Source organism: Panthera onca, chromosome E2 (genome assembly GCF_046562875.1).
Source record: "Panthera onca isolate mPanOnc1 chromosome E2, mPanOnc1 haplotype 2, whole genome shotgun sequence".
Classification (NCBI taxonomy): Eukaryota; Metazoa; Chordata; class Mammalia; order Carnivora; family Felidae; genus Panthera; species Panthera onca.
In genome coordinates this window covers 10,987,273-11,000,578 of record NC_138353.1, presented here as the reverse complement: position 1 = coordinate 11,000,578, position 13,306 = coordinate 10,987,273, and the positions used below count along the sequence as shown (strand labels likewise).

The 13,306-nt window shown below is 52.7% G+C and overlaps 1 protein-coding gene across 5 annotated transcripts in view; it reads right to left on the bottom strand.

The window, feature by feature from the left end:
- Window positions 1-2,529: 2,529 nt before the first annotated feature.
- Window positions 2,530-13,306, bottom strand: part of EML2 (EMAP like 2) — a 33,669-nt gene continuing 22,892 nt past the window's right edge. For 3 of the 5 annotated variants that reach the window (XM_078439667.2, XM_060651488.3, XM_060651489.3), the window contains 10 exons: window positions 10,808-10,962; window positions 10,529-10,654; window positions 8,802-8,933; window positions 5,850-5,917; window positions 5,466-5,554; window positions 5,128-5,225; window positions 4,616-4,703; window positions 3,915-4,010; window positions 3,144-3,274; window positions 2,534-2,812 (listed from right to left, as the gene is read on the bottom strand). In XM_078439667.2, the coding sequence (XP_078295793.1) occupies window positions 2,687-2,812; window positions 3,144-3,274; window positions 3,915-4,010; window positions 4,616-4,703; window positions 5,128-5,225; window positions 5,466-5,554; window positions 5,850-5,917; window positions 8,802-8,933; window positions 10,529-10,654; window positions 10,808-10,962 (1,109 nt within the window). In that variant the 3' untranslated portion in view covers window positions 2,534-2,686. Of the gene's footprint in view, window positions 2,813-3,143; window positions 3,275-3,914; window positions 4,011-4,615; window positions 4,704-5,127; window positions 5,226-5,465; window positions 5,555-5,849; window positions 5,918-8,801; window positions 8,934-10,528; window positions 10,655-10,807; window positions 10,963-13,306 lie in introns of those variants that run through there. The other 2 variants (XM_060651487.3, XR_009615470.3) reach the window with 2 other exon arrangements.

Here is a 13,306-nt window from a genome sequence, read left to right as displayed (position 1 = left end):
CTGAATCCCGCCACTCCTCCGGCCCCGCCAGAAGAGACCTCACGATTGTCTTCACCTCAGTTAGGTTAGCTTCTGTAGCTCAGATTTATTACAGGCTCCCACTGAGACCTCGGACCTATTGTGTTTTTATTGACGGATCTGGATCGCACCTATGGTGGTTAATTTCATGTGTCAACCTGACTGAGCCCCGAGGCGCCCAGGTATTTGGTGGAACATCACCCGGGGTGTTCTTGGATGAAATTAACATTTGAACGCCGAGGTTGAGTAAAACAGATTGCTCTCCCCAAGGTGGGTGGGCCTCATCCAATCAGTTGAAGGCCTCACTAGAACAAAAAGGTTGACCTTCCCCTGAGTAAGAGAGAAATCCTCCTTCGTGACTGCCTTTGAAGTGGGACATTTGGTTTTTTCCTGCTTTTGGATTTGAACTGAAACATCAGCTCTTTCTGGGTCTCTCGCTTGCCGACTCACCCTACAGCTCTTGGCACTTGTCAGCTTCCATAATCATGAGCCAATTCCTTATAATAAATCTCTCCATCCCTCCTCCTCTCTCTCTACCACCTGTCTTTGTAAGGCTTGTGTACAAAGATGGCCTATATATACATATAAATATACCATATATATATATATATATATATATATATATATATATTTTTTTTTTTTTTTTTTTTTTTTTTTTTTTAGAGAAACAATCCCAAGCAGGCTGCGCCCTGTCAGCGTAGAGCCCAATGCGGGGCTCGATCCCATAGACTGAGATCATGACCTGAGCTGAAATCAAGAGTTAGAGGCTTCACCGACTGAGCCACCCAGGTGCCCCAGCTTTTACGTTTTTTTTATGTTCAGAAGAAATCAAAACAATAGTATTTTGTGGCAGGCGAAGATGAGAAACTCAAATTTCAGTATCCATTAATCGGTTTGTTTGAACACAGCCGAACTCGTTCATGTCGGTGTTGTCTCTGGTCACTTTCACATGACAGTGTCGGTTAGTTGGGACAGAGACTGGGTGGCTCACAAAGTGTAAAATATTTACTATCTGGTCCATTAGGGAGATAGTTGGCCAACCTCCGATTTAACGATTCTGTGGTGTGAGAAGTCAGGGTAGTGGTTGCTGTGGGGGGTGATGTTGGTGAGGGGCCCCAGGGGGACTTCTGGGGTGCTGGAGAGGTTCTGTTTATTCATCCGGGACCTGGCTGCATGGATAGGAACAGCCCGTGAATTCAGCAGACTATACATTGTTGATGAGTGTACTTCTCAGTATGTATGTTCAATATCGATGAAAAGTCACAAATTTGCTCAAGGTTACAGACACTAAGATGAGAAGTCCCCAGGGGCGTCTGGGTGGCTCCGTCGGTTGAGTGTCTGACGTCGGCTCAGGTCATGATCGCACGGTCCGTGAGTTCGAGCCCCGCGTCGGGCTCTGTGCTGACAGCTCCGAGCCTGGACCCTGCTTCACTTCTCTCCGCCCCACCCCTGCTTGTGCTGTCTCTCTCTGTCTTTCAAAAACGAACAAACATTAAAAAAAAAAAAAAATTAAAAAAAAAAAAAAAAGATGAGAAGTCCCCAAAGAGAACCCTGACGACGATATCTGAGTCCACTGAACCCAGCTGGGCCCCTCCCGGCCCACCTAGTTTTCATGACCTGGCAACTTCTTTTTATCATTTATGCTGGAGAGAGCTGGGTTGCTGGGTCTGGCAGCCCGGAGCCCTCATACCCCACCTCCCAGACATTTACACTGTCATCTGCCCACTTGCCTAAAAGGTTTCCTTGCCCTGCTTCAACCTGTGGTTCAGGTGGAGGTTTCCACTTCTCCCACTATCCCACCTCCCTGGCCACAGGGATTGGTTTGGTCCCAGGCTGATCTTCACCCAAGTGGAGCCAATCAGAGCAGACCAGCCAGCAGGCCAAGTTGATTGATCTGCAGATGAGCCAATCACAACTTTTCCCTGGGATTTTTTTTTTGTTTGTTTGTTTGTTTTTTTTTTTTTTTTTTTTTGGATTGGAGGCCCAAGGCTGTAGACAATGAGCTTTGAAGCTGCTGGGTGCCTTGTGTTCGTGGGGTAGAGGATGCAGGTTCCAGAGAAAAATGCTGACTTGCAAAAGGTCGGAGAAAGTATGGCAGGAGTATCCCGATTGCCCTCAAATCTTTGGTTCAATGGCCCTGGAGCCCGGAGGCACATCTGCCCTTCCCTATTTGGCAATGTGGGCCAACTGAGCTCTCTTTTGGTCCAGGTTAGAGCCAGCTTGGTTTCTGTCAACCTCAAAGACCCATAAAGACCTAGGTAATGGTCCCCCATCACACTGTGATGGACACACACACGCCCTGCCCCACACACATGCTTCAAGACACTGAATCTGGGGACACACACACACACACACACACACCCCCTCGCGCTCCACTTCAGTGCATGTGTCTTTATTTCTGGATGATATAAAAGAATAAACTTAAAAAAACACTCCAAACCAAACACCTTAATGGCTCCCCCAAAGCAATGTGACCCCTCTCCCCCCCCACCCCGATAAATAGAGACTTCTGTCAGTCTACCCTCCCACCCCCATAACCCCCTCTGCTATAGACATACTCTGGTTATATATTACTCTACTCGGCAATAGACATCTCCCGAAAATAGAATTCCTGCCCCGTCACCTGACCCTATCCTGGCCCCATGGGCCCAGGACTCTCGTCCCCAGTTCAGACCACCCGCCACTGCAGCACACTGGTGTCCTTGCCCCCTGTGGTCAGGGCCACGCTGTCATCGCACAAGAAGGCCACATTTGTCACGTGGCTGCTGTGTCCTCCATATTTGTGGCTGAGGGCCTGTTGACAGGGAAAGAAAGAAGTGAAAGAAGGCGATCTGTCTCATTCCTGGCTGCATCCCCTGTGCCAGGCACATAGTAGGTGCTCAAGGAATATTGCTTGCACTAGTAAGGATCAAACAACCAAAGCTCCCGGAATCGCAGACACTCAGAGCAGAGCGTCGGCACTCTGGACTCTGAAATTTACCGACTTTTAGGTTAAGAATGACCCTTGGGCTCAAGCCACTGCCCTCCTCGTACAGATGGGAAAGCTGAGGCCTGGAGAGTGCCGCCTCAGTCTTGCCCGCAGTGTTGCTCATCCCCACCCTGCCAGCCCCCCCCGGGGGACTCACTCGGGGCTGACAGCAGGGGTAACTAAACAGGTGCACTTTGCCAAAGTCATCGGCTGAAGCCAGCAACTTCCCGTCATGGGAGCGGGCCACGGCGTTGATGTCGGTACCGTCGGCTCCCTCAGACCAGATCCCTGTGGGCAAGATGAGGGGTGCGTGGTGGTGAGAGGTCAGCCTGGGCCAGGGACCCCTGAGGTGAGCAGGCCCCAGCCCCAGGCTCCCCGCCTTTCTCCCAGCCAGCCTGGCTTGTCTGCAGCCAGGGAGGAGAACTGGAATCATCTTTTGTAAATGTGTATCTGACCCTGGCCCCCCACCGCTCCAAACCCTTCTGTGGCTCCCTGGTGGCCTTGGAGAAAGCCTGGGCTTCCTAGCATGACTTCTGAACTCTGCCTGACCTGGTCTGCCACGCTGCTCCAGCCTTGTCCTCCCTAACGCTCCCCTTGAACTCCACAGCGATTTAGCCATGCTGCCTTCTTGGATTTCTCCAAATGCCAAGTTCTATGCCACCTCCAGCCTTTTTGTACAGGGTACGGTTTCCTATCCTAGGGACTGCTTTCCTTCTTCACTGCTTCCTCATCCTCCAGGTCCAGCTTCAATATCCCCTCCTCCAGGAAGCCCTCCGTGACTCCCTCCCAGGCTGGGACCAGATGCCAGCCCAGTCTACGCCGGTCTCCCGCCCTGGGGATAACCAACAAGAGACTATGAAGACCACCAGCGAAGGATGTTGCTTGGAACCCCTGTTCTCAGTGGGACCTCCCCCATCCCAGAACTTACCAAACACCCCAAATCCCAGGACGCAAGTAGCAGTGGCCCATTCCACATTCCTCACAGCATCGACACTAGTGATCTGCTTACAGGTAGCCGGGTCCCCTGGGGCAGAAAACAGGGGGAGGGGTTCAGAGCAGAAAGAACTGGGTCGCCTGGGTGGCTCAGTCGGTTGAGCGTCTGACTCTTGATTTCAGCTCAGGTCATGATCTCTCGGTTTGTGAGTTCAAGCCACTCGTCAGGCTCTGGGCTGACAGTGGGAGCCTGCTTGGGATTCTCTCTCTCTCTCCCCGCGCCCCTACTTCCAATAAACTTAAAAAAAAAAAAAAAAGAAAAGAAAGAAAGAAACAATTACTGACTTAACCCATCCATTTTATAGTCAACGGGCACTGAGGTCTGAGACAGGAGGCTAAGGTCCTAGGGTTTATTCCACCTCTCCAGACTTGGCTGAGGGGGCTAGATCCTGGGTGGTGACACCCCAAGCCTGAGCAGGGGCATCTGCTTAGAGACCTGTACCTCACCCATCCGACCAGGAAGGGGAGGAAATGGGAAGCCAGGAGGCCAATCAGAACAGCCCCTGAACACAGGAGCCAGAGGACAGAGACTTGAAAGCCCCTCCTCCCTTCCTAGAAGTCAGGGAAGTCTATGTAAATCGCACACGTAAATAGGGAGGCTGGAGGAGGGCCGCCTTCGGCTTTCAGAGAACTCACAGTACAGGATCTCGTAGTCCCCGGAGTTGGTGACGAAGCAGCTGCTGTCCTGGGCCCAATCCAGGTGGGTGATAAAACTGGAATGGCCCTGTGGAGGGGGAGGGAAGGGGTGGAGTTAGAGCTCAAGCGGGTAGGATTCGACCAGGAAAAGCGGAAGGCAAAATACACAGATAGGGGGAGAACACAAGGGGGCTAAAGGAAGGATACACAGCCTTTGGAGCGTGGGGGCGGGGCCAGACTACCATGGGCGGGGCCAGACTGCGATGGGCGGGGCTAGACAGAAAGGGCTTAGAACACAGGGGGAGTTTAGAACGTGGGCAGAGCTAGACACAGAGGGGCTTATAACACGGGGGTGGGGGGTGGGGTAATGTGTGGGCGGGGCTAAGACTCCTGGTTGTGATCAGGGCAGTCAGTAGAGTGTTGAAGCTGTGCTCCCTTGAAGTAGAAAATTGGTTAATTCTGCGGCCCCTGGTAGGGGTGGCGGCGCGGGCTGGGGGCCACTGCCCACTCACCGAGCACTTGCCCAGGCGGCTGACCTTGCGGCCGCCCTGGTCCACCGTGTACACGTACACCAAGTTGTCGTGGGAGCCCACGGTCAGGTACGCCCCGTCTGGGGGAGGGGGAGGGGGGGGGGCTATGAGGAGGCACCCAGGCTCTACCCCCTTCTCTCTCCGATTCAGCCCCCGCCCCCGCTATGCCAGACTCCTCAGCTGTCCCAAGCTCCATCCCCGCTACAGTCCTAGACCGGCCCCTAGGCCTTGCCACACAGGTTCCACTCCTTCCCCCTGCTAGTAACTGAGCCTCAGTTCCCAGGCCTGGCTGCTCCAAGATCCAGCACCGGGCCGCTTACCTGGAGAGAAGCTGACCACTGAGATCTGCTCATTGCCATCTGTGTGGATAGCCACCAGGTCGTGCGTCTCTGTGTCCAGCAGCAGCCATCTTTAGGGAGAAGGCACGATTGGGGAGGGGGTGTGAGCTGATCCGGTGCAGCAGGGGGTTGAAGGGGGCGGGGGATCGGGGTCGGGACTCTGAGGGGCCTGAGCTTGGGACCCCAGAAAAGATTTGGGAGAGAGGCTGACTCCAGACGAATACCGAGAAACAGTCTGGTGAGCAGGCTGTTAATTGCAGACTCTGTGGGCTCTGGGGACACAGGGGAAGGGAGGTTTTGTCAAGGGACAGTTCTGGGAGGGGAGGGAGCAGAGAAACCCTCTGCAAATGCCCAGCTCAGCTTTACCTGCCAGTCACTGTGCCCACGGCCAGGACAGAGCCACTGGGGTGGAAACCAGCAGAGCGGGCAGGGTCCTGAGGGGAGAGAGAGGAGGCAGGGCTGAGAACTGGGGTCTCCGGCCTATCTGGCTATTCCCCTACCGCAGCCGCAGACACCCCAAAACCATCCTCCATTTTTTGTTTTTAAACTGTGTTCTTCTGGGTTTTTTTTTTTTTATATTAAAATTTTTCTTTTAAAACACATTTATTCATTTTTGAGAGACAGAACGTGAGTGGTGGAGAGGCAGACGCAGAATCTGAAGCAGGGTCCAGGCTCGGAGCTGTCAGCGCAGAGCCCGACGCCGGGCTCGAACTCACGGACCGTGAGATTGTGACCTGAGCTGAGGTCAGACACTTAACCAACTGAGCCACCCAGGCGCCCCTTTTTAAAATATTTTTAAGTGTTGTTTTGTTTGTTTTTGTTTTTGAGAGACAGAGAGAGCGAGCAGGGGAGGAACACAGAGAGAGAGAGAGAGAGAACCCTAAGCAGGTTCTGCAGGGTCAGCGCAGAGCCCGGTGTGGGGCTCGAACTCACGAAACTGTGAGATTGTGACCTGAGCCGAAATCAAGAGTCGGTTGCTTAACCAACTGAGCCACTCAGACGCCCTCCAAACCATCCTCCTTTCCTGTGTCAGCTCAAACACAAAACAGTCCTGCTCTCACTGTGGACTCTAGATCCATTTATACTCCTGGTCTAAATTCTCACAGCTTTATTCATCTGTGACTTAGGTAATTTTCTAGAAGTGAGATTTTTTGGGACAAAGGATAGCCATATTTTGAAGGCTTTGGAATGATAATGCCAGTTTGCTTTCCATAAGATTCTATCAACTCATCACCAGGCACGTCCAAGTGTCCGTTTCCCCACATCTTTATTAAACACCTGGCAAGGGGTATCACCACTTCTCGATCGTTGGGGACGTTTGGTTGGTACGCAGGCAATAGAGCGTCTTGGAATCAGACTCGGGTTCAAACCGGCTCTGACACTTCCTAGTTATGTGACACCAAATAACCTTCCCTGTCTGAGCCTCGGCTGCCTCATCTGGCCAGTGGAGAACATCAACGTGTGCTCCCCGGGATTCTTCTAAAAACAAGACGTAAAGTCCTTAGAACAGCAAGCTGGTTAGTAAAATGGCTTACAGGCAGCACTCGACAACACTTGGTTTGGATTAAAATCGCACCGTGATGATTTTTACCTTATCAAGCCTGTTTCCAAGTGGGGATCTGTCATCCCCACTGCCTTGTGGAGGTTGCGAGAAGTTGAAAGGACGAAGGGGGTAAAATGCTACGCCAGTTTCTCTGGGCGCCGTCAACAGACTGCCGGAATCAGAAAAATCTACGGGAGCGCGTTAGAAACTGCAGATTTCCGGTCCCAAACGCAGACCTCCTGAATCAGATTCTCTGTGGGTGGGGTTAAGAGTTCTGTGTCTCCTAGTCGGTTTGACGTCATAATGAGGATTATTATACGTGGCCCTAACAATTTCCAGAACATACCATCCCTGACTCAAAGTTCAAAGGCCATCAAGTGTCCCAGAATCAGAGGTAACCCTAGATTCCTTGAGCAAAGTCTCAAAGCATGGTGTGGGGGATACGATGGAGTAACATTCTAGTGTCCCATACTGCACAGGTAGGGGAGCTTAAAAACTACACTGCCCAGGGGCGCCTGAGTGGCTCAGTCGTTTGGGCGGTCGACTTCGGCTCGGGTCATGATCTCGCGGTCAGTGAGTTCGAGCCCCGCGTCGGGCTCTGTGCTGACAGCTCAGAGCCTGGAGCCTGTTTCAGATTCTGTGTCTCCCTCTCTCTGACCCTCCCCCGTTCATGCTCTGTCTCTCTCTCTCTCTCAAAAATAAATAAACGTTAAAAAATATATATATATTAAAAAAACTACACTGCCCAGAATCCCTTGCAGCTAGGGTCCCACTGGGATTTGGGTCTAACAATCCGTTGTGCTTTTGTTGGCTCTGGAAGACAGAAAGCAGAGGGCCTGCTCTTCTATTTCCGCTCATCATGGGGGCTGGGCAAGCAATGGCATTGGCTATGATCGTGAGCCGTCGCTGGCCTTAAGAGGAAAGGGCACACGGGCGCCTGGGTGGCTCAGTCGGTTGAGCATCTGAGTGTTGATTGCAGCTCAGGTCACGATCTCATAATTCGTGGGTTCGAGGGATTCTTTTTCTCTTCCTCTGCCCCTCCCTCCCACCCTCCCCCCCCCCCCACCCCCCCCCCCCGTCTCAAAAGAAATAAATAAACTTAAAAAGAAAAAAAAGGCAAGTACATGGAGTATTGAGTATACAATGCAAATGTAGCCAGCACTGGGTTGCTCTAGAGCAAGACCGTCTAACAGAAGCTTCTGCGATGCTGGAGACATTCATTATCTGTACTTCCCAACATGGTGGCCACTAGATACATGTTTGAAACGTAGCCAGTGCAACCGGGGAATTGAATTTTTTTTTTTTAAGTTCGTTTATTTAGTTTGAGAGAGAGAGAGAGATGATGAGCAGGGGAGGGGCAGAGAGAGAGGGAGAGAGAGAATCCTGAGCAGGCTCTATGCGGAGCCCGACTCAGGGCTCAAACCCTCGAACCCCGTGAGATCGACACCAAGAGTCGGATGCTCAAACGACTAAGCCACCCAGGCGCCCCTGAATGCTTCATTCTATTTACATTTTAAAATTAACTGAAGTGTGACGACCCACCCGTATTGACCAATGCAGCTCTAGAGACAGCCCTTGCAGGGACCACAGCTTCCTGCAGCTGTGACAATGGCATTGTCCTGACCCCACCCAAACCACGCTCCCCTGGAGGCAGGGGCAGCGGCTCCCCTGGCAGATTGGTTTGGTGCCCTGAACCCTGACATACGGAGACAGGCGCTTCTGTCAGAACAGGGTGCCGAGTCCCCGTCCCCCCCCACCCCCCCCAGTCCCCTTACCTCGATGATCCTACTCCACAGGGGCCGGTGGGACTCTGCACTCCACAGATGCACCAGCTTATCCTGCCCGCACGTCACAAACTGTGCCCGGCTGGGGTGCGTGGCCAGACCCCACAGTTCTTCCACGTGACCCTGGCGGGAAGGGGAGACGGCAGCATGGAGCCCGCCAATCCGGGCCCTTCCCCCACCGAGCCTGGTCCCAGAAAGAAGTGCCAGGCCGGTCCCGGCGACACACTGGGGCCACAGGTGACCCGGGGAAGGCCCTTTCTCCAGTACGTCTGAAGGAGGCCGTGACTTGAGCGGACCCTCGCCCCGGTGTGTGGCTCGGGGTGAATGCTCCCCTTCTCTCCAGGCCTCTGCTGTCCAGTTTGCACAACGCAGGGCAAGAGACATGCTGGGTGGGAGCTGGAGCCTTGACCGGCTTGAATCGGGTGGTGTCCAGAAGGCTGTGGGATCCCATGGAGGGCACTCAGCCTGGTGAATCTGACCTCAGCTCTCTCTTACGGACTGGACAGGTGCCCTCTCCCCGGATCCTCAGTTTAATCTTCTGTAAAATGGGGACATCGTTGCGCTCACTTGAATCATGGATGGAAGGTGTTGAGGCTAGTACAAAGCGCTCGCAAAATGCAAGTGGCTGTTATTATTATCATTATTAATAACGTGTGCTAATAATACGCTATTAAATAACAACGAACACTGATAATATAATTGTTGACGTTAGTATAACGATGCATGGTAATAAAGCTCTAATATATATTGACCTATTCATAATATAATCAACGATGTGTAATGTTGATGCTATTTTGGGGGGGTCTCTAAGTTCCCTTCTGGGGAATCCCTCTGATCCTGGTTTTCCTTCATGTTCCAGGGAGACCAGAGCCAGAGGGAGATCTAAATGCAGCAGCATGGACCTCAGCTAGCCTGGAAAAGGGGAAATGCCCGGAAGGAACGGAGGTATCCAGAGCCACTAGATCCAGGGGTAACTTTGGCCAAGACTTCTGTGACAGGCACCATCTAAATGCCGTCTATGAACCGACTCATGGGATCCTTACAAACCCCCACGAAGATGGGTTCTGCTGCTGCACCGTTTCATAGAGGCACAGAGACTGTCATTCACTTGCCTCACATCACACAGCTAACCAGCGACAGGGCTGCGATCTTGATCCCAGGCAGTCCCGCTCCAGAATTCCTGTTCCTGACCATCCTACTATACAGCCCCTCGGCGGGGCGGTGGGGGGTGGGGGTGGGGGGGTGGGGGTGGCGCTGGAGTGTTAACTGGGCGTGGATAGGGTTTTGGCACGCCAGGACGAAGGGGCGAACATGTGAGCTACCAGACGAAAAACAGGCCAACCCCAAAGGGCCTTCCCAGATCTCAGAAGGTGTGTGGCCCAAGGTGCATGTGGCCCAGGTGACAACCTGCCAGGACACTTACCAACAGAAATGGACACCACCCCTGATCAGAAGGACAGGGGGTGGCCCGGCTGCGGCGGGGTCCTGGGGACCCTCTGCCGTGCCAGCGGGTAACTCGTTGGCTTCTGGACCAGGGGGGTTCTGGGGCAGGGGTCCTGGGACAGGGGTGGGTTTACGGGGTGGGAGCAGGTAAAAGGGAAGGTGAGTGGAGTTTGTCAGGCCAAGGGACGGGGTGGGGAGGTGAGGAGAAATGGAAGGAAGTGGGAAGAGAAGAGGAGAGAAATGGGGAGGAGGGCAGGTGCAGGAGAATCGCTCACCTGGACGAGCAATGAGAAGCCTGTGTGGACAGAGCCCTGCAGGATGCAGTTGCGGGTGGTCCCCACGTACAGCGTGTCTCCCCGACCCTCAGCCACAGTGCGCACCGGACCGAAGTCCTCTGGTACCTGAGGGTGAGGTTGGGGGCATATGAGTGTAGGGCACAGGCAGAGAAGGGGTAAGGGAAAACAAGCTGGGGAGAGGAGGGTCCATTAGGAGTCGGGGTGGGGGCGGTGGGAGGAGGTCCCCTCACCTTCACACGAAGCTGTCCCCCTCCTCACCTCTACCTCCTGCAGCTTGCTGTAGTCGGAACCCCAAAGGACCACCCGTCGATCACGGCCCCCTCCGGACACCAGCGTCCCGTCCCGCAGGGCGCAGAGCCCAAACACACCGCCATCGTGGGCACCCAGCACCGCCTGTGTGATGCGGTTCCCACCTGTGGGGGCAAAGGGGTGGCCAGGGAGCAGGGATCAGCATGGGGGAGCTGTCCCTGTACTGACCCCTGAAACGCCTCCAACTGTCAATCCTACATTCAACCACTCACTTACCTTTCTATCCACCCTTCCACCCACCTGCCCACTGCCCATCTATTCAAATATCTTATCATCCATCCATTAAACCATCTGAACTAACATCTACCCAGTCACTTTTGATCCATCCACCCACTCACCCATTCATTCATCCACTCATCTACCTACTGGTCTGTTCGTCCATCTATCTACCTATCTACTCACCCACCCACTCACCCCCTCATCCATCCATCCACCCATCCAGTCCAGTCCATCCATCCACCCACTTACCCACCCATCCAATCGATCCATCCATCCATCATCCGTCCATCCATCCCCCTATCTGATCATGTACCCACCCATCAATCTACCCAACCATCCATTGATCCATCCATCCTTCCATCCATTCATCCATCTATCCATCCATCCATCCACCCACCCATCCATTTACCCACCCATGTACCCACTCACCCATCCATTATCCATCCATCCATCCATCCCTCCATCCATCCATCCATCCATCCATCCATCCATCCATCCATCCACCTATCTGATCATGTACCCACCCATCAATCTACCCAACCATCCATTGATCCATCCATCCATCCACCCATCCTTCCATCCAAACATCCATTCATCTATTTATCCATCTATCCATCCATCTATCCATCCATCCATCCACCCACCCACTTACCTACCCATCCAATCGATCCATCCATCCATCATCCATCCATCCATCCACTTGCCCACCCACCCACCCATCCAATCCATCCATCCATCCATCCATCCATCCATCCATCCACCCACTTACCCACCCATCTAATCGATCCATCTATCCATCATCCATCCATCTATCCACTTGCCCACCCACCCATCCAATCCACCCATCCATCCATCCACCTATCTATGTACTGATCCACCCACCCATTCATCCACCTCTCATCCTTCTGTTCACCTCTTTCACTCAACTACTCATTCACCAGTCAATTCATCCTCCTACCCAAACATCCACCCATTTTCCAATCCATCTACCCACTCACCCTGTCAATCTAATCATCCATTCATTCATCCGTTAACCCATCCAATCAACAACTGTGTAACCAGCATTTATTCTGGGCCCAGCTTCATAGCGGATGATACTGGGAACACAGTGGTGACCAAGACAACCTCAGATCTTGCCGTCACAGGGTTCACAGTCTATTTTCAGAAACAGACCTATTACCAGTCAATGACAACCCAAGGTGGTTGGGGCTAGGATAGGGAAAGCCAGGAGCCTGTGGGATCCCATAGAAGATACCCAGCCTGGTAGGTCAGGGCGGGTTTCCTGGAGGAGGAGACAGCTGAACAAGGATCTGAAGGATGAATAGAAATCAGCTAGGCCAACAGAGGGTGGGAAAGGGCTGCATGCAGAGGGAACAATGTGTGTAAAGGGAAGAGAGCAAGAGCATGCGCTATTTAGAGAACTATAGAAAATCTGGTTTGACTTCATGTAACATGCAAGGGGCAAGGGAAGGCAGGGCCAGACCACACAAGGTCTTAGAGGCCTCAGTGAGGAACCTGGGCCTTGTCCTGAGGGAACCAGGGAACAATGGTAGAGCTTGGCAAGGGGAGAAAAGGGTCAGATTTACACTGGGTTCTGGAATTTGAGGAGGCAAGATAAATAAAGGCCAAGGACCAGGAAGGAGGCTGGGGCAGGGACTCAAAGGAACAGTCCTCAACTCAGATGTGGTGCCACACGTCCACTTATCATTCTGTCCACTTGTCTTTCCAACCACCCCACCACAGCCCTACGGGATGGACCCAGTGATGGGTCTGGGGATATAGAAACGAATCAGACCCAGTCTCTGCCCTCAGAGAGCTCACAATCTGCTGGAAAAGACTGTCAGTTATTCAGAGCTTATTCTCAGCTGTGTAATTTCAAGGGAAGCTCTGAGCCAGCCAGGTGCCCCATGAGCCTGGGGCTTCTCATCTATGAAATGGGAATAATATTCAGTGCACCCTTGATTTAGGAGCATAATGTACGTGAAAGCAAACGTACCCAGGCCAAAACAACTCACTGATTTGTGCATGCCATCCATCTGCTGGGACAACCCATTCTTTGCTTGATTCATCATTCACCCAAAGGCTAGAGCAAGCTTGTATTCACCCCATTAGCGTTTGCTGGGACAATACATTAATCCATTGGTTGGGACAACCATTTATTCATTTCTTCATCCATCCATTTGGCTAGAACAATCAACTCTTCTACTCATTCAGCAATCAGTCTACTTC